The sequence below is a fragment of the Parasteatoda tepidariorum genome, chromosome 4 (assembly GCF_043381705.1).
Source record: "Parasteatoda tepidariorum isolate YZ-2023 chromosome 4, CAS_Ptep_4.0, whole genome shotgun sequence".
Lineage (NCBI taxonomy): Eukaryota > Metazoa > Arthropoda > Arachnida > Araneae > Theridiidae > Parasteatoda > Parasteatoda tepidariorum.
Genome location: NC_092207.1, coordinates 37,354,136 through 37,381,730, shown reverse-complemented (window position 1 = coordinate 37,381,730; position 27,595 = coordinate 37,354,136). Strand labels below are relative to the sequence as shown.

At 29.6% G+C, this 27,595-nt stretch overlaps 2 protein-coding genes and 1 long non-coding RNA gene across 7 annotated transcripts in view; 1 reads left to right on the top strand and 2 right to left on the bottom strand.

Annotated features, from left to right (window-relative positions):
- The window catches only part of LOC122272401 (uncharacterized), a 59,407-nt gene extending 59,051 nt beyond the window's left edge, over window positions 1–356 (bottom strand). The window contains exon 1 of the mRNA XM_071179685.1: window positions 240–356. The gene's annotated coding sequence lies outside the window, so the exon portion shown is untranslated. The remainder of the gene's footprint in view (window positions 1–239) is intronic.
- The window catches only part of LOC107456595 (complex I assembly factor ACAD9, mitochondrial), a 68,764-nt gene that overhangs the window by 15,657 nt on the left and 25,512 nt on the right, over window positions 1–27,595 (bottom strand). For 4 of the 5 annotated variants that reach the window (XM_071179683.1, XM_043055817.2, XM_071179682.1 and 1 more), the window contains exons 9-19: window positions 27,034–27,107; window positions 26,841–26,916; window positions 24,572–24,642; window positions 20,823–20,942; window positions 20,615–20,743; window positions 18,629–18,708; window positions 17,654–17,780; window positions 16,420–16,497; window positions 14,943–15,071; window positions 11,002–11,074; window positions 8,700–8,841 (exon numbers count right to left, since the gene is read on the bottom strand). In XM_071179683.1, coding sequence (XP_071035784.1) covers window positions 8,741–8,841; window positions 11,002–11,074; window positions 14,943–15,071; window positions 16,420–16,497; window positions 17,654–17,780; window positions 18,629–18,708; window positions 20,615–20,743; window positions 20,823–20,942; window positions 24,572–24,642; window positions 26,841–26,916; window positions 27,034–27,107 — 1,058 coding nt within the window. In that variant the 3' untranslated portion in view covers window positions 8,700–8,740. Of the gene's footprint in view, window positions 1–8,699; window positions 8,842–11,001; window positions 11,075–14,942; window positions 15,072–16,419; window positions 16,498–17,653; window positions 17,781–18,628; window positions 18,709–20,614; window positions 20,744–20,822; window positions 20,943–24,571; window positions 24,643–26,840; window positions 26,917–27,033; window positions 27,108–27,595 lie in introns of those variants that run through there. The other variant, XM_071179684.1, reaches the window with a different exon arrangement.
- On the top strand, window positions 343–6,201 carry LOC122272305 (uncharacterized). Its single transcript, XR_006226917.2, has 4 exons — window positions 343–441; window positions 1,517–1,569; window positions 4,515–4,571; window positions 6,055–6,201. It is a non-coding gene; the product is annotated as an uncharacterized lncRNA (long non-coding RNA).

Below are 27,595 nucleotides of genomic sequence, written 5' to 3'. Positions count from 1 at the left end.
CAATAATATTTGGTATATCAATAAGTATCAAAGATAATTGGTATCAATAAGTAACACAGGTATCAGTGATAATTTGTATCAATAAGTAACAAAAGTATCAATAATTACTTTGCCATATTTATCAAAGCCTCCGTACTCACACAGTACAGAGATATTAATAAAATAAGTAAATATTGGAGATTTGAATACGATTGAGTATTAAATATGCTCTAACAATGTATAAAAATACAGACACTTACCTTATTACTGAAATTACAACATTTGTTTCTCTAATAACTAGATGTGAATATTATATGTGGGAAGGAAGTAAACAGGATGATTTTTTATCCTGTCGGAAGTGTATAAAAAGGATGAGAATTTATCACTGTAAAATTTTTTGAGAGAAAAAAAGAAGGAAATTAAATCATCCTAATCTTACTCAGAAATTGTGAAATAGCACAGGTAAGAGATATTTCATTTACCAGTTTGTATTGATTAAAAAATGATTTTTAATCATTTTTGGCAAACCAATTTTATAAATATGGTTGCGTACTGTCGGACACCACTATATTGCACCGGCAGTGGACTTAGCAATAAGTTAACTATAAATTAGGGTACACCATGTCTAAAATATTTGAAAATATAAAGAGCTTATAAAAGCATTTTGGCACTGCGAATTAGTTACATTTTCTGTATCTTCTTTTCATCAATTATAGTCATTATTTTTTTTTTTCAATTGCCTCGAAATTTTTTCTTTAACTACGTTCTTTTTCCCCAGGATCGCATACGAATTTCATATAATTTAGAATAGAAAATATTTCAGCGTATGAATCACAACGCAATTGCCCTAAATCATTAAAAAAATAAATTAATAAAAAATATATCTGTGCATGGAATACGGCTTAAGTGCATACCGAGCATTGTCACTAACCCAGTAATGCCCGACCTTAAAAAATTGGTAGTATACATTTATTTGGTAGTATACACTTTTTTCTGTTACCAACAACTTAAACTTTCAAACGGCACTGTCCCTTGACTTCAAATTAAAATATTAATATTTGCATTATTAATATATTATCTCAGGCAAAGCTATCTTTTTACTTCAAAATAAATGCGAACATTGAAAAAGTTAAAAAACTTTTGCTAACAATTTTATGATTATTATTTATTTATTATTAATATATATAAATTTATATATATATATATATATATATATATGTTTTTTTTTTGGTAAAAAAGAACTGAACTTTTAAAAGGGCGTTAAGTACAAATGGGTTACCCTAAGAAATTCAATATATAAAATCAGGTGATGCCTCGGTATCTTAAAAAAAAGTGTAAAGATTATCATGCCATGCATCCCATACCTTCCTCCACCTTCAAACGAAATGGAACAATCCACTCCCAATAAGGGGAGATTGAAATTGAAGGATCCAGCAGCAACTACTTATTCTTAATAAAATGGCATCAATATCAACATGTTTTTTTTTTTTCATTTTTTTTTTCAAAAGCATTTTTAAAAAAAAAAATTTTCTTTCAGAATGAACACTTACGGAATGTTTTTGGGATTCATTTTGATAAGTTTGGTGTTAGGTAAGTAATCACGACTGAAATAAATATTTCTTTTAATTAATTTTAATCCAAGGATTAGATTCTCACAATATGAAGGCAGGAGTTTATATTGTGAACTTAAGAAACAAAAATCAGTTACGTGATAAAATGAAAACCCCTGTATAATGCTGTCCACCAGTGAATTTTCAGCCTTTTTAAACAATAAAAACGATTTTTATACAATTTATGTAATCTGTTTTAGTTGATAAAATAACCAACGTAAAATTGAAACAAATTTAAGTTGGTTAAAAAATATATATTTGCAACTATGGCCATTATTAATTAAATTTATTAACTATTCTTCAGCAAATGTTCTAAAATTAATTCAGCACTAATTCCAAATGTGTCTTATAGATGGTCCTCTTCACAACGATGTATTATTAATTAATATTCTGACACTGTAACGTTAACATTATTCGTTGTTGTTGTTATTAAGTATATTTTTCTGTTATAAATTATAATGTTATAACCTATGGAACTCACTCATCTCATATGGATTAACGGAATACGGACTCACTTTTGAATAACTCTATGATTATCGTATTTCACATTAAATATTTCAAAATATCAATTAAAATTATAATTCTCAAATGTGAAGGAGCAATATTTTTAAAGCATCTAGCGTGAGCGGATCGTGAATATGTGGGGCCCTGGGCTGAAACTACTTAGGGGCCCTAATAGCAATTTTGTCAAAAAACTGTTTTCTATAGTGATGTAGATAAGTATATAGAAAAAAATAGTACAATAAAATAATTTTATTTATTTTTATTTGAGTATACAAACAGCAACTGTACAACATTATTGCAAAAGAAATTGACAGGTTATATGTGGTTATGTTATATAGATTATAAAGCAACCTTTCTGCATTTTTGTGCTGCAAATTCCTTTATCTGCTCATCACATTATAAGTCCTTCGTTAAATCACAATTTATGGAAAGAACTGATAAATGATTAGTCGATGGTTCGATATTGTTGTCCTATATTTGTTTTCTATATATGACATCCTGGAGAAAGAGAGCTCCGCTTCACAGCAGTGATTGGTAAAGTTAAGAAAATCTTTTAGATAGTATAGCAATTTGGGAAAACATCAACAAGTTTCTTTTCATAAATTAGCATAAAAATTTCACTGCAGGAGGTGTAAGACTCTGGCTTAGACTGAAGTAAATAAGATTTTAACTGAATGCACTCATTCACTAAATGCTCGTCTACGTCATCTGGATAATAATCAACAATATTACGTACACTTTCCAGATCTATATTTTCCATATTTTTCCCTCGCAAATCCATTAAAAATTTGAATTTCTTGCTATACATCTCATAGACTTGGCTCCTTTTATTTAAATCCATAATCAGCTTATCCAACGCAACGTTTAGCGTGTCTCTTTTAAATTTTTCTGCGCCGTATACTGAGAATTTGTCTGTAGACTTATCTGAAAATTTTGGAGTAATGCGTCTTTTGTTTATGTCATTGTACTCTATTCCCACACTAGTACTTAATTTTTTTAGCTTTCTCTTCGTATTCCTTTAGCTTTTGATCTGATTGGTGCCTTATGTTGTTCACGAAGTCTTTTAATGACACAATTAACTTGTTGCCTTCACAAATATCTAAACCAGGGCTCTGTATTTTTTTATTAACTAAATTAAATCTCCCCAAAATTTCTTCCCAAAAAATAATCAAACTTGCAGTATTGAGTTTCGCCATTTTATTGAATAAATTGTGTGCCTCTTTCCGGAAATCAACTTTCTCATCCTCATTTTCGCTGAAACTTTCGAAAATTTTCATAATGTCATCATAATTATTTTTCAAAGCTTTGACAGCATCATAGTGACAAGACCATCTGGTCTGGCCTAAACTTTTTAACATAAATTTGAGTTTTGTTTCACGATTTAACAGTTCCCACCTATGGGTCGAAGTAGAAAGGAAAACGTGTATTTTTTGCACTACTCCAAAAAAGTTCACAATTTCGGTTGTAACCTTAACAGATTCTTCACCAACTAGGTTAAGGGAATGCGCAGCGCATGGCACATAATCCGCGGATTTATTCTTTTGTTTTAGTAGTGCTTGTACACCATTGTAGTGACCTGCCATATTAGCAGCGTTGTCATAAGATTGTCCCCTACAATTATCCAGTAGTAGTCCATTTGTTTCTAAAAAGTCTTGTAGAATAGTAAATAAATGTAAGCCAGCATTACTACTAATTTTAATGAAGGATACACATCTTTCATTCACTTTCCCCCGAAAACAGTATCGTAATACAATAGCAAGTTGATCATTGTGAGATAGACCTGGAGTAGAATCCATCACAATAGAATAATACTTTGTGTCGTCGTTATTTATTTGAGTTATAATTTGCTTAATTATCTGTCGACCCATAATCTCAATTATTTCCTCATATGCTGTTTTTGATAAGTATGATACAGAAATGCGGAAAGAAAAATTACGTCGGGCGAGCGGCGCGGCGGGAAGTCCCCGTAATAGAAGCGAAAAAAATCCACTGACACAAGCGACGGGGAATTCCCCGTTCCGTTCGATAGACGCGCACATGCATATGTTGATTGATCTCAGGGTTGCCAACCTTATAATAGTTTTTTTTTTAATATTAGATATTTTTTTAATTCAAAATATCACCTATTGTTTTCAGCGGGGACTGAGGCCCTGGGCTGCAGCCCAAAAAGCCCTTAAGTAGATCCGCCCCTGGCATCAAGGCAGCTGTATGTCTTCTGAGTTTTATTTGGGGATTTTAGCATTAAGTTTAAGATTTTGTCACTTAGAGAACCATTTAAATAAATTGAGAATGTAAACAGGTACTGTCTGGGAATCACAAAATGAACCCCTGTCCTCATTGATTGCAACATCACTGAGAACTTAATTCGTGATTCCCAGATTATAAATAAAGAATTGTAAATTATATACTGTTGTTTTTTAGGAGCAGAGAGAAGGTTACCTTGTTGGACAAGGAAAAGGTGTAACTCCTGTCGAAAAAGTAAGGTTTTCATAATCTAATTGAAACTAAATAAAATAGTAATAAATTATTTCACAAACACAGCAACTATTGTCTCAATCCTTAACTTGAAAGGTGTTTTGAAGCTGTTTCACCAAGGGAAAAAAGCCACAGTTTAAGTGCATTACACTTGAAGCAAAATTATAATTTCATACTGCTTCTTTTTTTCAGTTTTTAATCTTTAACCGACTTTATATGCATTAGAGTTATAGAAGTTCATGTCACCAAAAGAAAGGGTAACTAATACATATAACATTTCACCCGTGATAGTTACGATTAACCATAACCACATTGGCACGTAGTGGGTAATTTCAAATTTATTTTCCAAAATCCTGTTCATGTTACATTATTTAGGTCAGTTGAAACACGTTTAAAGGGGTATAGTATCAACAAAGGAAATACATAGTTTATAATAGACTGCTGCCCATTAAAGTTGTTTCATCTGGAAAATGACAAGCCAAGTTCGTGAAATTTACATGAGAGATATTACATGGTTGGATATGCGAAGGATTAGATTTCTAGCACATTCATGTAAAGCAAGAGGTAGTGGTGATATGATAGCTATAATGCAAATAAAAGCGAAGGTTCGACGGCAATTTTCTCTGATTCGATTTGAACGTTATTTTCGATTTAGATGTTTGTTTTGTTGTAATTATTTGTATAAGAAGAAGAAATGACTAAAATCAAGTGCCTCATTTTAATTAAGGAAAAAATATAACCTACTGTGGTTGCGGTGTATCGCACTGTATTATTGCTGCTTAACTTGGCCAATATCCCTTATGAAATCGATGGGTTCAGGACCGTAAGAGGAAACATCAACGAAACGCTGTTAGATATAAACGGCCCTCTACTACAACAAGAAGATAGTCATTACGAATCCTAAATATGGAAAAGTAGTCGTTTGTCAGGCTTTGCCTTATCGTCGAGACCTCTCTAACTATCTTTTCCACAGGATATTGCACAGCTGTCCGTATTGTTGTGAGTTTAACTTGATACAACGCATAGGCAACAATCACCATGGCCAACAAGTCTGTCCTCCTGATTTTTGAACAGTTGAAAACGTGTAGGTTGATGAGAGATTGATTCATCACTTCTGTCAATGCATTGTGACACAGTCTTGAAGCTGTTTTTACCGAAGTCTCTGAAAATGGCAATCTCTTCATCCAGTCAGATAAATGCTCTTTTTTACTGTCGGAAATGGTAACTTTTTGAACCAACTTTTAAGAATCTAGAGAGCCTAATTTACGGTAAATTTAATCATGAGCTCATTATCCCACAATGCATGAGTTCAATACATATTCCAACTTAGAGTAGTAATTTTTGTACCTTTCACAACTTCACATGAGTACACTAAATTTGATATAAATAAGTTCAAATTGCGAATTAGTATAAAAAACATACAAAAATTCAGCTATATGCACATTTCTTTTATATTATTATCTTGGTTATATTATTTCTTTTGCAGAATCCAAAATAGGTCAAATGCCAGTTTGCTGTGCAGGATGCGCAGTGGGAAAAGTAACAGTTCGTGTGACAAAGGCGAAGAGATTCTGTTGGTGTGTTATCTGATGTAATTTTTAAAACCTTTTGAAAATATAATAATATGAACAGATATTGGGTTTTTTCTTATTTCAATTCGTCTATTTCTTAAGGGTAAGTCCCGCAGTGGACTGATCGTTAAGACACGGTTCCCAGCAGATCATCGAAGTCAAGCATCACTGGCTGCGGTCAGAGTGCGGGTGGGTGACCACTTGGATCAACCTGCGTAGGGACCGAGGTGTGCGGTATTGGTCCTCGTTAAACTGTGCTACCGTAAAGTGCTCGACTTCGCGCGCAGGTCGTCGGGCTACCGAAGCGGGGGTGCCATCCAACACCTCCTAGACGTCTGAAGGCCTCAGCACGGATTAATTTAGTAGTCCGATGTGACGAAGTTAACTGCGCAGTTGATGAAAAATAAGAAAGATGTCATTACGTTCGGGGTACTAAGCTGCGCAGTGGTTGAAAATACGAAATATGTTATTACGTTTGGACTACTAAAGGATATTTATGGTAACCCGTGCAGAGGCCTACTCTTTTCTAGGAGGTGTTGTGCCATCCCCTCCGCAGAGGATCAAAATTGTGATGGCATGTCTTCGGATCATCCTCCGGGATGTTTCCCAGACCGTTGCCAATAGCCCATTTTGCAGCTCTAGTGCGACGTAAATTAACAACAACTTCGTAAAAATAAAGCGAAAAAAAGATGGTGATGAATGGATAGCGAATTGTAATACAGTACAGAACCGTTATCCGGAATTCAGAAAACCGGAACGAAATTCGATAAATTTTCCCGCCATATTTTTAAAAAAATGTTTTTTTCCTCATAAGATTTTAGGATTTTTCTTTCTTTTTTGAAAGATGTTTACCTTATCATCATTTTGGAAATAATCATTAGTGTATTACTTCATCGTTTTTTCTTCTTTTTAAGATTATTTCCAAATATTTTTTTTTATTAGTGTTAAACAATAAAAAAACGGTTTTTTGTAGCAATTCAGAAAACCGGAAAAAATAGTTATCCGGAATAGCGATGGTCCCGATCGTTCCGGATAATCGGTTCCCTACTGTAGTACCTAAAATTTATTTTATTGGAAAAATCTATGCACATTTAAAGATTTATAAGGAATGTGAGGAAAAAAATATCTTTTAAGAATTTGAAATCAGATAAAAACAAATCTGAGCATCTAGGAATGTTTTTCTTTTCTTAAAAAGGTTGTTTTAAGAGCCGTTCTTCTCAAAAGTTGGGCACACAACATCGATCTAAACTTCAAACTCAGGCAACAATTAAGTTTAAATTTAATTCATAATAGAAATTTTAGAATAAATTTATGATTCTGCATTACAAAAGGAATTAACATAAGTTATTGAAAAATTCTTCATAAATATCCCAAAAATATTTTCTTTTAACCAAAAAGGGCAATTTAGGATATTTATGATGTTAACTGATGTAATGTAAACTATAAAATTGTGGTTAGATTTCTACAAATAAGAAAAAGTGTATAAATTCCATAAAAGATAGTTACTTGTTAATATTCTTATCATATGATTGCATTAGATTTTTGTCTTAGAAAATGAACAGGTGTCAAGAATGGTTTTGTTGATTTTTAAGAGACTGGAAATATGCTAGTTATAGAATCATTTGCTTCGTAAATTGTGTTCGTTTCTCCACTTTTAGAGACTATTCTTTAATAAGGTAAGAAAACAGAGTTTTTTGAGTAACAAACTTTTTTATAGCAATGTTTTGAAAGTTGCAAAAATTTTTTTGTTTGTTCGAAATGAGAATTTGTTTAAGCATTAACACAACGAGACACCAACCATAAAAGATTTCATGCTTGTAAGATCAATGAAAAGAGAGCGTAAGCTCACTAGCCTGAACTAATTGGTCTTAAGCCCCTGTTAGCAATATCAGAAATTTAAATCCCCTAAAATTTCAACTGTTTTCATATAAGTACATTTACTTGTGAAATATTATCAGATACGACAAAGGTTGAAAAGTATAAGTGAGTAATTTGCAAACTAATTTACAAAATTCAAATCAATTTATAAACATTGCAACACAAAATTCACGTGAACTATAGTACTAGTCATTTGTTTAATCAATGTATCCCAATTCATTATCCATGGTCTAAATTTTATAACTGAAAATCAATATTGCATAGTCTTGTAATTGAGCAGACATTTCCCAATCACTACAGAGCAAAATTTATTTGCAAGGATTTTGAATCATGCATTAGAAAATTTTCTTTCTAACCTTATATTGTTCTCAATTTGTTGATGTTACAAAATCAATTTGATGCAACACACATCATGCACAAATTACTAACATTTGCCATATTTCTTCCTGCTCTTGAAATTTCTATTAATTTAAATCAAGTAACTCAAATTTGAATGGTGAATTTTTGTTACTTTATAACAATGCAACATCAATATTTTAATAATCCATGTTTTCAGATTTTAAATCATGTAAAAGAAATGCTCACAAGTTCTTCCCCATAAATTTAAAAGTTTTTTAAAAAATAACACAGTCATATAAAGTGTATCATAGTTTTAAAATCAAGTGAATAAAATGCAACATGATGAGGAATTGATTAATTTTATTAAAAACTATCACATATAATCTAAAAATTATGTTTTAATGGATGCTCTGCAAAATAACCTTTACAATCAACAATTTCTGATCCAATATTTAAATGATTTGCTTCATTGTTTTCGTTTACACCTACAAAGAAGAGATATGAAATTATTTTATAAGATATGCATATAAAAACGTTGATCAGCATGACTTTGTTATTAAATGATATGTAAAAAATATACAGTAGTCTCAATGGATTGCTGATAGGGAACAACCAGAATGGTTAAAAAAAAAGCCAGCGAGACTCATTTCTACACTCTGCGATTAGACTTTGTTATAACTTTTAGGACTGTTGCTTATAGGCACTCCTGAGTCATTTTAAAATTATCAAATCATTTTAATTATAAATTCAAACAAATTTTTTTCAACAATTTTCTGAATATTTACGTTACTAAATGAGGTTATCATCAATGTTTACTTAATGTAAGAAATATATTTTTGCAATATTTCTTTGATTGTCAAGAATAAAAGGATAAACAGTTATTCAGAAGAAAGGTAGTGCTAGAATTCCCTGTTTTGTCTCTGGCAAAACAGGCTTCAAGCATGAAGAATTGAACCAGATATATCTTCTAGGTATCTAGATCGATAGAGGTATTTAGATATTTATTGAGTTGCCATGCATGCAAAAACTGTTAAAACGCTTTTTCGACTTAATGTGAAAAATAGGGCAAACAAATCATAGATTTTTTATGAATTAAAAAAGAACGTTAATCTAAGTTGAAGTAAGTCTAAGAACTAAAAAAACTTAAAAAAAAAAAAGAATCTTAATACAATGATTTAATTATCTTTCTTCTCACCCTCCCTTCAAAAATGCTTTTGCCTCTGAACAACCTATATTAAACACACATTCTTATCAAATCATTATTTTTTATTATAATTAATTAGCCTAGTATAATTAGTTTATTAAAATTAATTAGTTTATTATAATGAATTAGTTTACTAAAATTAATAATAAAGGACATTCTAAAATTTATGTTAAATGAATGAGGAGTGAAAAATTAAAAACTTTACTGAAAGTATGACTAAAAATATATGTTTTATATGCTTAAAATTATGAACCGATTTATTTCATTAAAAATAAAATCTCGAATAAATATGCAGTAGCCTCCTGATTATCTGTTTTTTGGTGCCATCCGGCCTGATAAACCTTATGCAATCCTGATAAACCATTTTCTAATTGGACCATTGCAATTGGACCTTTGTCCTATCGGGCAATTTTGTTGTCTGGCCTGCCCTTTTGCCACATTAGACAGGATAGTCTTAGGCTTACTGCAATTTTTATTACTGGCGATAAAAAAACTTTTTTATGCAAAAGTTTTTTTCACACAAATAGTAAAACTTTTTATTTAATTTTCAAATTAATTTAATTAATTATTATAGCAAATTGTTTGTTAAAAAAGGGTGAAAGAATATTTAAATTTTCTGATATGGTCTGGTAAAAAACAATCAGGGTTCTAATGGATATTTAATAATGGACATTTAATATAAATAATTCACATTAATGCTATAATTTTTACAGCTACAAATTTGAAATAAAATGGAGACATTATTAGGTAAAATAAAATTAAAAAAGGAATATTACATGTTTATTGTGCAATAATTATCAAAAATTAACAAAATTTTTTTTAGAAATAACAAATACTAACTTATTTTTGAAACAATTTTTTAAATACTAAAAAAAAAAAAAAGAAAGTAAAAGAAAACATGCGGAATTTAAAAAAACTCTCAGCTAAGTTAAAATTGTAATCTTTGCAGAATGATTAATTTAAAGAAAAAAAGAAAAAAACAACAACAACTATTATAGTGTTGATTTTTATTGAATATAAAAAAATATCAGAGACAACTAAATTGTTTTATTAGATGAATATTAAAAAGCATCTTAAAAAGGTGTTTTCCAGCGAGGTTACTATTCACTTTACTAAAAAAAAAAATGCGTTAATATAAAGATACCAAAAGGCATACATCTCTGGTTGTGATTTAGGGAATGATGTAAAAAAATTATATTTTTTAAAATTAAAACATAACAATGACAGAGCTTGACAACAATGATGAGTGATAATGAAAATTGGGGGAATTTAAAACAGAGCTTGTTTAAATAACATTGAAAGGGCGAGGCTGAATTTACAATAGATTTAGAAGAGTATTATCAAAGGATTGAAAGTTTAACGTCTTTAAAAGTAATATTAAAATGCTGGGAATATTATTTTAAATTTATATTCGGAAGGAAAGAATAAACAAAAAAGTCACCTAAAACAATAGCGCCCATATTTTCTGTTAGCTTATCTATTATATCATGACAAAAGGCACCTGCCAGTAAAAGCTAAAGGAAAGAAATGATAAAATGCATTAATAACATTAATATACTATGTTTAAAAAAAGTTAATACAGTGAAATCTGTGTAATTTGATCAGTTGCTGTGTATTTCGATAATGGTCAACTGATGGAGGGCAGTGAATCATTGTTTTTATATAAGCTATTTATATATACATATCAATCAGAATAACACATATAATATATGCTATTATGTAAATTAATAGTTTTATAAATGTCAACTTACAATGAGCTTAGGTTAGCTCTTAATGCCATTTTCAGAGATGCCAACTGCTCCGGACACACCAAAATAATTAAAAAAAACGGTAGATAATTACAAAGCAAATTTTGCAAATATATGACTATTATTGCTTGCTCTTAAAAAGGTGCAGCATGACATTAGTACAATAAAGTGGTGAATGATATAAACCTACGAATTATTAAGAAATAGTGGTGGATAAAAATCCACTAAACAGAATTTATTAAACCAAGAATTACAATTGATAAACTACCACTTTAATATATATATATTTGCTGTCCGGAGCAAGTTGGCATCTCTGCATTTTAGTAATTACATAATATTCTAATACAAAAATAATTTTTAATTTTCAATGACAGATTACAAAGACAACTATAGACAAAACAAGAGGAAAAAATAAATACAATGCATCTCATAATAGTAAAAAGATGATCAAGAAAGAGTTTCTTTTCCCTTTTTTGCGGATCAACTTAGAAAGGATTTAGAATAGCATTCAATAATGCTTCTGGATAAATTTGATTTATTTTAGTAGTCAAAATATAAGATAGACTGGAGCATAGCACTGTTGCTAAGGTTTTGCTTCTCTTTAGTATATACAGTTAAACTCCGCTATAGCGAACACAGTATAAAGTGAACCCCCTGATATAGTGAATGGAATGTTGGGTACTGTGTCTTGCTATACATATATAATGTTATTTTTTGTGGATATAGTGAACCAAAAAAGTGAGGAAGTTGGATATATTGAACTTTTTTACTGATTTTTTCCCTCATTTTTTTTGTAATAATTTTGAAATTTCTACTTCAAAATAAATATATATACCGATTTTTAAGATCATCTATAGAGGGGAATGTAGCGCTAAGCATTTTTTCTTGTTTTCTTCTTTTTATCTCACTTTCCCATCTCTAAACAAACCAAGCAGATGTTTCCAACTTAGGCAGATGATGCACCTGTAAGGTTTCAGTGGTATTAATATGTATTTTCTGTCAGAGAGAATGAGTAAGTATTCAAAATTGGTCAAAGAGTTGGACACTAATATGTGTTGATAAGGCCCTCATTTCAACTCCTTTTTGCTCTCAGTTCAGTTAAAAAGAGCCTGCAAACAAGTGTCTCAAATTTAACTATGGCGAGCAGTAAACGTAACATGTTCTCCATTGATGATAAAATGGGCATAATCAGAAAAATTGAAAATGGATGCAATCAAGCTGATATTTACAGGGTATATAAACTATCAAAATCTGCAGTTTGTAACATATAGAAAAATAGATAATGAATAATTTCTGCTCATGAAAAAAATTTAGATGGTAGAAAAAAAGTTGAGAAAAGCAGATCACAAGGATGGTGAAGAATTACTGAAGTGGTTCAGCATTCGAAGAAGCGGCAATCTTCCAGTATTTGGACAAAGGTCTATGAATTTGTTATTTCATAAGACTACCTTTATTTGCTCGAATGGCAGGTTAGACAGTATGTATATAGAGATACAGTATGTATTGTAAGATACAGTATGTACTTACTGTATATAGAAATACTTCACTGCATATAGAAATAACATAAACTCCCAAACAATACTGTACATGAAACTTTTTATTCTGACATTCATGCAGCATATCAGCAAAATATGTTAGCTTTCATGCATTCAATTAAATCGTGAATTAGATTAACCTGTTAAAAATGGTACTTAAAATTTAATTTTATTTTATAACCGTCATGGAACAGCAGGCCCAACTTTAGGTTTATGACTTCTAATGTTTAACTCTGTAGCCTAGTAATTTTGAACCCAATACAGAAGACAAGGGAACTCCTGGATCAAGTATTGGGAGAAAAATGCGTTTGTAGAGGACTTTGAGATGGAACTAACCCGCATTTGCATTACATGTAGAGGTAAAGCACAAAAACCTTCTAAGGTTAGCCTGACGGCAAGGGGATTCTAATCCATGGTCCATCTACCAAGCAGGATATTTTATGTGAGCATTGTGGTTGATGCGAGGTGTGTGTGGAATTCTACTAGCCATTGCTGGGATTCGAACCCGGTTTACTTCATTGGAAGCCAAACGCTCTATTCCTTGAGCCACCACGACTTTACTTAAACTCAATGTTGTGGGGGTAGCTAATTAAAATAGAAATATAGTGTGAAAACAATATGAATGTAAAAATTCATAATACGTAATTCAGTGATTTCGCTTATGTGCAATAACTGGTCAAAAATCAGAGAGGGGGCGGGTGTCCTTTTGCCCAGTAATTCTGCAGTTTGGGGGAAAAGCGTATCATCAGATTTATGTAGACAAAATCATAATCAAATTTTATCATTACGTATACATTTATATGTACAGTGAAATCTTCTGCAAAACGGATGCTTCTCAATATGGACATATTTCTAATTCCATGTGAATCTTCAATGAATTAACCATTATGTACATTCTCCGTAAAGTGAACACTTCCGTAACAGGACAGTCATTTCTGCCCTGAAATGTTATTTTTTATCTCTTGATACCAAACACTATTTTTCTTAAATTTGAAAAAAAAAAAAAAAAAAAAAATTCCGCAAGAAAGAAATTATGCAACTTTTTTCCTATTTTTAAAGCATGCAAATTTTTTGCCTTACCCATAACTAAAAACATTGTTAAGCTATTTCACTACTAAAGAATCAATCTTTCTTCAGTCACCTTGCTTTATGTATTATCTAGAATTATGTATGTATCTGGAATCATATTTACATTAAACTTTTTAATGTATTCTCTTTGTATAGAAAAAATATTTTTTAATGTTTAAATAAATATCCTTGTAGAGAGTTGCAGATTATTTAACTATTTCTGTATAACTGAAAATATTCTAAAAACAATTTACGGTGTTAAACTTCCTTATTAGGGTATTTTTCCCATAAACAGACAACTCTCGTAAACAGACAATTTTTTCGGTCCCAAAAGTGTTCAATTAACTGAGGTTTCACTGTATATAGATATAAATGCATACATTTATTTTTCTTTATTAGTAGCTGAAGGAGAAAATTAAAATAACTGTGAGTCTCAAATTACATAGTTGCTTTTTCTTGATTGTTTAAATGTAACTCTTCTCGTTCTTTGTTTCATGTACCAATATGCAGAATAATAATGAATGTGAACATAAATAAATTGATAAAAAGGTAGCAAATTAATTTTTAAAATAGTAACTTCCTTGAAGTAAAAAAGAGACACAGAAATATGGAAGTCCTGGCTCCTAAGAACCCATAATTTCCAAAGTGTATAAGAATTACAAGTAATTTAATAACTAAAGGTGCACATTTTTATTTGTAAATATTTTAATTTTTATCCTTAATGTCTTGGAGATATAACAATTTGCAATTAATGATCTGGTTGAATTATTTGTCAAACTCATTCACTACTGGAAATAACCTTGCGCAGAACCTTTTCATTGTCATCAAATAAAAGTGCTATTTTACAACATAGATTACACAACTTTCGGGAAAACGGTTTTTTAGACCAATTTAAAGCAAATCTAAGATAAACTTGAATAAGCTTTGAGAAAATATTTGCAAAAAATGCTAGCTTTGGAATAGTAAAACTAAATTAAGAAAAAAATAGAAACTTCTAACTAAAAGCAGATAACTTGAGACCAGAAACTTACTTCTTGATGGGAGTTCTTCATTCCTAAGCAATAGGACCGAGAACATCTAGACAGAACAGCTGCAAAGGCGTAGAGATCAGCTGCAGCATCAGCTAACCTCCATGGATCCAGTTGGGTCAATATAACTTTCTATAGAACAAAAGAAAAAGAAAATAAATAAAAATTGAATAAATAAATAAAAATATAAAAAAATATGCAGTTAATATGAGTAAACATGCCACATGAAAGTGAAACTGAGTTGAACAGGAGTTTTAAATAAAATTTTTTTTTTTGCAAACATCAAATATTCAGTTTTAGCAAAAATAGTAGTTTTGACTAGAAGCATGAGAACAATTCCTGTTGAAATTAGGTGACAATTTAAAAGAAAAATATATTAATGCTTTGTTTCTTTATTCTTGACAAAATGGTTTTATGAAGTAGTAGGGATTGTGTAGCCCAACTATTTAAAAAATCAATTTAAAAAAAAAAAAAAAACAAAAAACAACCATAACGGTGAACTATAGAAATATATAGCATGCTGTGGTCTGCTAATGAAACCAGATATATATTATAATCAAATCTCAAAATTAGTTACAAAGTTCATCAGCAGACAGCGTTGCTAATTAAGTAAAAACAATAAACCAATGTCAACAAAATAACCCATATTAACAGCAATCACCACCTGAGCACAAAATTAGGAGATGACTAAATATTGCAGTAAAACATTGTCCTGAAGTTCTTCTACAACTGTTAATAAACATTGTAACTTGATGGAAATAAATGATCTGATTTCCTATGCAGAAAACGGTATACTATACATTTTTCTTGAAATGTTTTTTTGAATCATTAGTTACTTTTGGGACACCTAATATTACTGTATAAAAGAAAGAGAACAAGAAAACTATGCCCTAATTACACTTCTGGTGCTGACTAAGGTATAAAAATAAGATTAAATATTATGCATATTAGACAATATTTGCAGAACTTTTTTACTTCAAATAAATGTGACACATTTTTAAATAGAGTGATTAAATACATTTGAATTTATATTCTACATTTAGATATATTACATAAATAGGGTAAGGCATCAATAACATATAATAATCTATGTACCATAAAAGTTTACAAGAGCACAAAAGCAATAAATAGTTATCAATTGTAATTTATTTACTTATTTATTGTGACATAAATAAATTAGCAATAATAAAAACCCTAACAATCTACAATCACTGTTTCTTTTTTTTAATGAAAATTATTTTTGTTGTTGTTGAAAATGGCTGTTTTGTGTCGGCAACTATGTTGAATTGCAAAATAGATTCTAATTTTGCTTCAGCTATGCAGGAGTATGAACTGTAGTAGTTTAGAAAAATAGCAATTATGAAATTACAGAAATCAGTAAATTGCATAGAATAATATAAAAGGTTATGCTATTAAAATTTACAAAAATAAATCACCATTAATTTAATAGGGAAATTAGATACAATTTAGTTTGACTTACTTGTCCATGATGAATAAGAATGCTTTCGACACAAAGTTGAAATTCTTGAAGCTTTTCTTCAAATCGATTTCCACATGTCTAAATCGATGAAAAAAAGTAAAATTTTAACAATAATTTTAGATGAAGTACACATGCATTGCTATAACCTTTTCATGCAATTTGAATCTTTCTTCAGCAATGTTATTAATAGACTTTGATGACCAGAGAAACTCCCTAAAAATTTGCATAACAATTCCCTTAATACAAAAAATGCCCTATTTTCAAGTAAAAATATTAAACTAAAGCAATGTTTGTCTCTTAGGTATAATTGTGAGCCGAACTAAAAAATCCTGAAAATTCCTTGAATAAAATTATTAATGACCCATTTAAAAAAAATTTATGTCTTTATAAATTAAAATTATTGATAGTTTCAAAACATGAAATTCTAAATAAATTATATGCAGCATAATTTTATGCTTTATTTTATAGTCGTTCAACAGCCAACCCAATTTTGGGCTTACAACTACTTATGTTCAACTCCGTAGCCTTGTAATTTTGAACCAATCTAGAAGACAAGGAAACTCCTGTATCAGTACCCCCAGAGGTATTGATTTGTTATGGGAACACGGAGGACTTTGCAAGTTGAGAGATTTAACGCGCATCAGTCACCATTTACTACACGGGGAGTCTTCGGCTGGCAGGGATGGAACCAGGCAGCATAATTTAAATGAATATTATGTATAAGTTCACTTTTATCTCTAATCACACTTATTATTCTACCAGAAAATATAATTACAGATAAAAGAGATGCCAAAAATAATTAAATATAAATTCCAATATTTTTAAATAAAATATACAAGAAATTTTATATATAAATGTGTTCTTGTACTTTCTGGACCCTTCCGGATTGAGGTTAGAGAAAAATCCGGAATTTTTCTGGAGCACAATCACCTCTGGTCTCTATAAAATTACTTCATTTCATGTTAAAATATCTAAAGCAATGCAATATATGATCTACGTTCATTAAAGTTAGAAATAAAAATTTTATATGCTAAAATAACAATCCATCTCTAAATGATGTCATACATCATAAACCAATAAAATAATACTTCAACTTACAACCTAAATTTTTAGTAGTTAATGTGTTTAATTAATGGCAAATATCTTTTTATTATACAATCAGATAATTAAAAATTAGAGAAATTCAGCAGAGTTTATTTAAGAAAAGAAAAGAAAAAGTAATTGATAATATTACCACTAATGATGGATGAATATGTCCAGCAATGTCTTGAGAATATTTGTACAATCCCTTTGAAACCTTCCAGCGTCTAATGAAACCACTCACGGCTCTCTTTGGAAAAAAGAACGTATTACGTGATTCCCTATAAAAAAAGAATTATATGAATAATTTATTTCTCATAATGCAAAATGGACATTTAGAGGAAAATATCAGTTCAAAATTTTTAAAAAAATAGAAGGCAAAACTTTATAGCTTTATTTATCTTATTTATGTGATTAAAAATCTATAAGTGGAGTCTTCTGAGAATATGGGCTAATTTTTTTTTGGTAGGGGGAAGAAATAAATGTTCATAAAATTTGGGAAAGAATAAAGTTTCTTAAAAAAAAAAAAAAAAAAATAGTTTAACAAATTATTTTTAGGATGGAATATAGAAGTTTAAAGGATAATAACATTAAAAACCTTAAAAAAAAAAAACTTTTTTTTTTAAACTATTTAAGAAATAGAACAAAAATTTTTGGAAATAAATATTTAATTTTATTTAACTTATTTATACATTTAAAATTTTTGTGTGGATCTATTCTTTGTTTGGATTCATTCTTTCTTTTAGGAAAAAACAATGAATTAAATAGTTTTTTTTTAAAATTTTTGGTACCAATTTATTTTTAAAAAATCCAAATTTGTGGATCCCCCCACAGTTCACTCAGAAAATAGTATGTTCTGGAAAACACACACAAAAATCAGGATTATCAGGACAACTATAAACCTTGCACATTTAAAGTGTGTCCCTCAAACCTTTAAGTCAACATTCTGGAACATTAAAATCTGATATTTAGTTTAGAGGTTATTTAGGGTTTTTCACCTTTTTTTTTTGTCATTTGCACAAATAAAGCGTTCTAAAATATTTGTGCACATTATTTCCAAGAGATATATTTTTCTTGTTCTAAAACAGCAATAACTTTCAAAAAAATTCAAAGAATATTTTTTACATACATAACTTCCTGTCCCAGGGTTGCCCCAGCAACTTTGAATCCATTCATACTCAAGAACAGTTTGGTAATGTCATTTGGCATCTAGGGGGGGAAAAAGAATCACACATTTAGTTAAGTTTGGACAAAATAATTTAAAACATTTTAAAGATAAAAAAAATATTTTATTAAATTAATAAAGACGATTATTCAGAAATTCATATTCTCTTAATTTGCTTTCTTTAGTTAGCATTGTTACATTATACATGTGTAGTAACATCAAGAAAAAACCTTTTTACATTATACATGCAAAGAAACATTGTTACATTATACAAACATAGTAACATTATATGTACACAGTAACACTGTTACATTATACATACACAGTAACATTGTTAAGAAAAAATTATCTTAGTGGTAGTAACATTTGTTTTAATGTATAAAATGTTTGTTCTTATAGTGGACAAAACTTTGCATAACCACTAAAACAAATCAATAATTAAAAATAAGTATATTAGATGCATTAGGTATTGGTAAAAATCATAACAACCAACTTCAACTATTTTCTAAGTGTTGACAAAAAGTAATTCATTAGAGAAGGTTTCTTACTTCAATTATTATTTTACCACTAGTGTGTCAAATCATTCTCAAGTATTACCATACAAGCTGACAGTTCAGTATCATGATTTGATAAGCATGAAATAAAGTTATGATACCTTTATTGAGGAAGTATGGTGCAAAATTTTAAGCAATGATACATTTTTTATTAGAGAATAGACAAAAATACCATAGCATGGTTTTCTACACAAAAGCTTCAAATGAACATACAACAAGGTTTCCATGCTTGTTGTATGTTCACTTGATCTTTTTTCACTTTTAATTATGAAACAAATAAAATTCTTTCTTTTTTTAAGTACACTTGTTTGAATTGAATACCCCATTGTCAAACAAAAGTAGGAAAATAAGAAAAAAAAAGAATAGTGTATATTGATTGAATAGTAATTACTGTACAGTTCTCTTTATTTTATAATTTTAGACCACCATTTTAAGCATTACTAGTTAGTTTAATCATCAATATTTTTTCTTTGATAAATACTATTTTTAACCAGTAAAAATCATACTAACAACCGATTGTACGGCTTTCAGGTTAACTCTTCTAGAACAAGGTAGGTAAGTCACTTCGGATAGGGATACAAGGTGAATAGTTTTGTCTCAACTCTTTCATTCCCCAAAGGCACCCCATAAGAAATAAGCTGTTTCTTGTTATCATAGCTATGGACAGTCCCAGACTTTTAGTCTGAATGAGTTCTCCACAAAGCCGAACAGTACTTTAATCTGATTTTCATGACAAGGAAAGCTGGGGACTAAATTTTTTCTAGGACATAGAACTTTGTTAATTACAAAGTTAACAACAATTAAAGGCTTCTTCGAATTCTAATAAAAATTTCAAGCATGCCAACCTTTCTTAAGTTCAGCTCATTAAATATAGGAAATATAAAATTTCTAGTGCTCTAAAAAAAGGGATAACTTTAGTAACATTTATTAATGAAAAATCTAAAAATACAATACTTTAAAAATTTTAACTTTAATAGTTTTTATTTGTTTAGATAAGTGCATGATCAAAACTTTGCAGCAGTTTCATTTTTATATAATTTTTGTCAAGCACAAAATGTCAAACATGGTAAAAAAAATGCAAAAGGAATAAAAAAAAGGAAGAAATGTAACAAATAATAAAAATTTGAATTTGGAGAAAAGATGATAAAAATTCCTATATTTCTCTACATGGGCTCTTGAATCTAGGATTGTAGATATTTTACCAGCGGAAATATTCACACAAAGAATAAATAAAAAATTAGAATTTATTAAAAAAAGCTATCAACGTAATACACGATTCACTCAATTAACATTAAGCATATAAGGTAGAAAATTAACATAAGATATCACTTGTAACATTATGCTTTTAACTAAACTTATATGAAAAATAAACTATAATAAAAAATAAGTAGCATACATCAAAATGGGCTAATCCTAGAGCGTCTCTAAAAAATCTTTCCAGCTGCATATCTCCTGTAAGACAAGAGGTGCCAATCAATTCCATCATTTCTCTGACACAATAGAGTGTTCCTTTAGAATTAAATAACTAAAACAAAAAACATTCTTAGAATAATTTTAAATCATTTTCAAAAAGTGGAAAGAAATGCTATAAACGAAATAATTACTTTTAAGGCAGCACTTTCGAGTTCTACATCTGGATTTTCCGTGGAGTCTAAGAGTGCAGCTGTAAAGTACGATACACTCTCCATTGCATATAAAATTGAACTTATTTTGGACAGCCTTCGCTGAAAAGAAATGAAAAATTACAAAGATTGGAAATTTCAATTTATTTTACGTAAAACATGATTAAATCAAAAAACTGGATTTATTTTGCAGTGCCAAGTTTTTTTTTTTCCCGAGGGAAATTTTTTAAAAAAAGCGGCAGTTTAAAAGACTTACATTTGAAGCAAAGCTAAATTTTAAACTATATATACCATTGTGTTATAAAGAATTATCTGAGTTTTAAATGATTAAGCAATTAAAATATTTTAAAAGTAATTAAACTTTTTAAAAAAATGCCAATTTGTCAAGACTTTTTAAAATAATATAAATTAACAATTCTCAATTTTTGCAAAGTTTTACAAGCTCAAATAATGGAGTGACTGACCAACTTTTTGATTATTAAAAAATTAGAATGCAAACGCTTTACATTTTCACAAAACTGTAGCTTCTCGTCATATTGGCATTTTTCACCATCTTTAGAAGTAGCATAGAGTGCTCTGGTTAAAAATAAGCTAAGCCTGATTTACCAGTTCAGAATATGCATTGCAAATCCATTGCTGTAATGAAAATAGCGTATTATTTTCAAAAAGTCTTATTACATTATGATACAAAGCCTTCGAAAAGTACCAGTTGGTCAGTGCAAATAAGGTATAAAATTAAGAGGTCATTTTGTACAAGGTCTTTGTTAGTTTTCCCCTCCAATTTGAGGATTAAATGCTTAATTAAAGTACAACTTACCCAATCATAACTATAAAACATCTTCTAATCAATCTGTCTAAGCTTTAAAATTTACCGAAAATGAAATGAATAAGCTGTCATGTTATAGCTGGCAATTATAAAGTATAATGATATAAAATTATTGTTTTTTTGAGTTCTTATACTTCTGATTAATGTCAGTTATTTTGGATATATTTCCAGTATGAGTCTTTTGAAACCCTTCCTCCATTTTATACATGAACTTATATATATATATAACGTCGTTGCCGAGTGGAAGGATTAAAACAGGTCTTAGGCAGGGAAGGAGGGTACAAATCATAAAAGTGTGTACAAATAGTTGTGCTCCTCGGTTATATGTTAGGGAAAATCTTGCAAAGTAAATCCGTAAAATGGTTTAATTTAGGGAAAGAGGGAAATCTTAGTAATTGTAATTGGTTTATCAAATAGCTCGAGCGATTCCCACAGAGAGCAAAGGGAAAAGTATCTTGCTTTTAATTAATGCATAGTTGAGCCAAAGATAGATTAAAGGACAGGATGTGAATTTAAAAGTGTGAGAAAGCATTTCGTTTTGAATAATAAAATAAAAGGATTTACAGAAAAGAATAACATAAAAAGATTAATTGAAACTTCTTATGTTATATATATATATGTATATGTAATACAGAAATAATAAATACTTTTGTATTCATAAAAAAATTAAAACTCTTCGGTTTCATAAAATGTCTTTGTTAAAGAGTAAGCATAGAGCTATTCTATTTTGGGAATTCAAGGCTGATAACATACCATTGAATAATAATTAGATTTACATTTGAAAGGAGGAGTTATTTTTAGAATCTTGCCCCTCTTTCACTTCCATATTAGGAAGCATTAAATGATTTTCCATAGCGCATAGAGTTACAATGGCATGTACAGCTGTAACCTAATTACACCAATATCTGTAGTATTTAATGCGGGAGCGATTGTTTTCGCATGTCTCTTCCTGAATAACGTGTTCTTCAAAACATCTGTCGGAACCATCCGGAGTCTTGTCCACTCCCCCTCCTTTGAGGAGGGCAGTTGTGAACTGTTATAACCACCAGCATATCTTTTAATAAACCTTTTGATAACTTATTATGGTTTCGACTGCATTTATTAATATGAATAAACCAATGATAACAGAGATGTAGCCCCGTTATTACATATAGGGGTCTGTCTAGATTTTTTTGAGAGGAACCTATTTTGTGAAAATTATAAATTATAATAAAAAATCAACACAAAAATATGGTAAAGTAAAAAAATATTTTCCAAAATTGTTACTATAAATAAAAATCATTTATGACTGGTAAATCTCTATATATTTATTCTCATATATATAAAAATAATTTTGCTTTTGTAAAATTTTGAGCTTAAAAATTGTGTGCAAATTTAAAAATTCGTAAAAATCACTGTCCATAGTTAAATTATAGTTAAATTTTAACTTGAGTTTAATAAAAACACACATTTAACAGTACTAGCACTAAAAGCTATTTTCATTATGATAACATTTTCAACAAGCTCACACAGAAAAAAATTTCATAGGGAAAAAATGTTTCATAAAAAATAAAGGCCTGTTAGAATAAATTTGGAATAATCTTCAAGACAATATTTGAATTTCGACTTCCTGTAAAGTTTATCAAGGGAGAGCCTCATTGTTTCATTTTAAAAACCTCAGCAAAAAAAAAAGCTCGTTTTGATGTGGTGTAAGCAACTGGTTAGGCTTACCACACCGCACTATCTGACCAAACACGTGCTACCTATTTGTAAAAGACAGCTGGAAGAAAAGCTACTCTTTACTGTAGGGATGAGAACGGGGCTTGCGTGGTATTAGTGCCTTTTCTTCCACTTCCATTAAGGAACGAGCGGCTGATGTTCCTTTTCTCCCACAGCATTTTGGGATCCCGGCATGCTCTCAGCCAGGTACGGGGAGGAAAAACGTTCTTCTTACAAACTAGGTGGGAATGTCATAATAACAATCTGTGGGAGGGTTCCATTGCAAGTTGAAAAGCGTAATTCACCTGGGAATTATCGCTTATTACGGAGATACAAAAACAAAATTTTAGGAGATCAGAGGAGAATTTTAGAACTTGCTTTTTAAAAGTATTTTGTGAAAATACCGTTTTTCCTAAAAATGAATTTGCAAAACCGCTGAACAATAGTAAATGTGCCCAGGACAGACCCCTGATATATATATATATACATAGAAGAGAATGGTAATATTTTGAGAGGCAAGCCAATATAACCAATCAAGCACTGGTTTTAATTGCAGAACCTTTGGTTTTAGTGCTATTAAATACTAAATTGTTTGATAACTAAATAAATAATTTTTGAGGGGGGAGGGGAGAAAAATAAGATTTATGGATAGGTTTATGATAACATTTTTGATAAGTCAAAAAATGTGATATTAAAAATAATAAAAAATTTCTATAAATTAAGGGAAATTTTAGAGATTTTGCAAATGTCAATATTGTAGTTTTGACCTAATTTAGAGAAGCAATGCTTTTAAATAATTCTAAGTAAATCACCATATAAATCAATAATTAAAAAAACAGTGAAAAAATTACAATTAATTTTCTGTAACATTTTTATTTTAGTTAAGACATATATCAAAGCAAGCTGAGTAATTAGTTCAGCTTTAGTAATTATTTAGCACAGCTGTATTCTATTACTTCAATTTTTCATACAGAGAAAAATTTAACACACAATTTTTTTCAAAAGTTGAAGATATCTTGGATTGTTAAAAATATCAAAATGAGGCATTGTTTTAAATTTAAAATTTATTTTAATTATACATTATGCTTAAGATACATTTAAAATAAAATATAAGGCTGGTTTTACAGTTGAGTTTGGATACTTTAACAATTAGTAAGAAACAGTGCATTTTAAGAAAAAATGTAACTAGTTATCCTTAATTACTAACCCTAATTAATTGTTTATCAGCCATAGATTCGCCTAATCTTTCTGTGTGAATAACTCGTTCAGTAATAGCATCTGAAAAACATAGTATAATTATAACTACAAAGAAAATAAATTTATATCTGATTTACAAGAAAATAAATATTGATGAACAGTACAATACTTTTTAAAGGGGCGGATCCAGAAATTTTTTCAGGAGGGGGTCATAGACTCCGATCCCCCTACAATTAATTTTTTTTATAAAAGAAATTTTTCTTAAATATTTTTTTCAAAAAAAAAAAATAAATAAATAAATAAATAAAACTGGGGTTTTTAATGCTAGGCTTCTCACTTATTTTTTTCATAATGAACAATACATAAATAATTCAAGTATTCAACATCTTTGAATCGAATGTAATGCGTTGTTTAGAAACTTCTCAAATCTGTCAATGTTTTTTTAAACATCCAAATCAATTTCTCGATGAATATTTAATAATGTGAGTTCATTTAACCGTTCTTGATTTTGAGTCGCTCTAAGCCAAGTTTTGAGATGTCGAAGAGTTGAAAAGGAACGTTCTGCTGTTGCCGCACTAACTGGCAGAGTTATAAAAATTCTCAACAACATATTGATTGATGGGTAGAAATCGATGTCACATGCATTAATAATCTTCTAAAGATCGTTGGGCACTTCAAGTCCTGCTTCTGCTTCACGCTGCCAATTTGTTTTGACAACTTTTACGGAAGCATTTAAGAGATTCTTATAAAACTCGGGAGTTTCACAAATGGCTATAAGATCTTCTTCTGCAACAGTTTGACAAGGTAAAAAAACTCGCAGATCAAAAAGTTTTATCACATCTGGGGAAAGTCTTTTCTTTCTTATTTCTTTTGTAAATTATTAAAAAAATTATTATTTAAATTTTTTTTCTGGGGGTGGGGTCATGACCCCTATTACCCCCCTCCCACACTGGACCCGCCACTGACTTTTTATAGACATATTTCAATGCAAAAGACATAATCAAGGAATGGTTGAGGTAAGATACGTGCAATTTTCAGAAGTATTATAATGTGAAGTTTTTACTTGCGTTTATAGATTGAAAAAAAAAACAAACATTTTACAATAGTCTGATGCATTCTACAAATTTTTCACTAGCATTTAAATTTTTCATATTTCTTTTAATTTAAATAAAATACAGCATTTCTACCAACAAAAATAACACAAGCAATATTTTTATTATTTTCTCTAAGTAGTTCCTGTCTGTCATTCTAACTCTCTAAACAACCTCACAATTTAAACCTCATCTTATGAATACTCCGCCAAGGCAAACATCTCACACTACATAAAATTTTCAAAAGCTCCAACATTCCTTGACAAATAAAACCATTAAATACTCTCTTAATCAGACACAGAGAGTAATTCACATTTAAAAAAGGTCCTCCAAATCTTTTAAAGGCCAACTAAAAATTGACCTTAATTTGCATGTTTTGAAATTAATAAAATCATCTTCAGAAAAGATCTAAAACAATGTTTCACTACAGCGCGAGAATCTCGCATATTTTTTTATATTTTCGCATTAAAAAATGATTATTACAAGAAATTTGCGCATTCTATAAACCAATTTCAAAATTCGCGAATTTCTCGCATTTTGAAAAAAATTTCTCATTTGTGCCATTTAGAATAAAATCCGTTTCACTTTTCTTCCTGGATCTTTCATTATTTTCAACATCTGCCCCATTATCTAGCTTCCCTATTTACCAGTATTGTTCAGAACCTTTAAGAACAACATAACACCATCTTTCCGAACCACGGAACCTCTTTCAGAATGCATTTCTCTGCAACCACGTGTTTGCCATAGGTAAGGTTTCTTCATGTAAGACGTTCAAATTTTTTGCTCGTTAATGTAAGATGGAAAAATACCTTGTAAAGCCAATATCCTCTACTCCGAAACGTACAAATGAAAATGAAACAAATGTGGGTAGAAACGATCAAAACGAAACAAATACGCATTTGAGCAACCTAATGAGAATAGCGGACGAAAAAGTAGATGTAGAACATTTTCCATATGATGATGCAGCAAAAATATTCAATGCTTTAAAAATTAGAAGATGTTAAAAATGCATTATAATTAAAGAAATGACTTTTTTTTCCAAGTATCTTTGTGATTTTTTTTTTTTTTTTTTAATTTTTGAAATCTCACTTAACTTTTTGAAATCTCACCCTGTTTTTGAGAAAGGGTGAGAAATTCTCACCCATTTTTTTTCTGAGATGAAAACACTGATTATGTAGTCAAAATTACCTAAGAGAGCTTTTAGAGTTCCAAATGTAAATGTGTTTTGTGCTATCCTGAAGGACTCAAGGGATTTTAAATAGACCTGTGGGAAAAGCAAAGATATAATACTGAAGATTAATAATATTGAATATTAATAATATTATTATAAGATTAATAATATCGAAATATATTTTGATAATACAAAAATATTTTAACTCACTGAAAATCCATCTCCATCGCTCCCAATTAAGTTTGAGGCTGGAACTACTACGCCTTGGAATTGAACTATTCCAGCTGAAAGAAAATTTTGATATTAAGATTTTAAATTGGACTACAGCAAAAAAAAAACAGAGTTTTTGTAATGAGTTTCGAAATTTGACTAGTTCAGTCAAAATAGATTTTTTATGTTAAGGGGCACTTACATGTATTAACTTCATCCTCAAAGTTGTAAACTGATTTTTTAGCAATACTTTTTTTTCTTTCCCAATACAAATGACTAAGATATCAAAATTACATAGTTTAATAATTTTTCAAATTCTGTAACATTAATGCACAAAAAAAGAACTAGTCAAAAGTTTAAAATTTTTACCAATCAAAGGAAATTATATTGCTAAATAAAAAAATATCATCTTAAATATCTCTAGAATTTTAGTTTTCAAAGATTTTTTTTTAAAAAAAGAGAGAAAATAACTTCACTGCATGGAATTAGACAATGGCATTTTTTTCCCAGTAGTTTCATGCTCTTCATGTATCAATAGAGAATAAAAATAATTATGAGCATA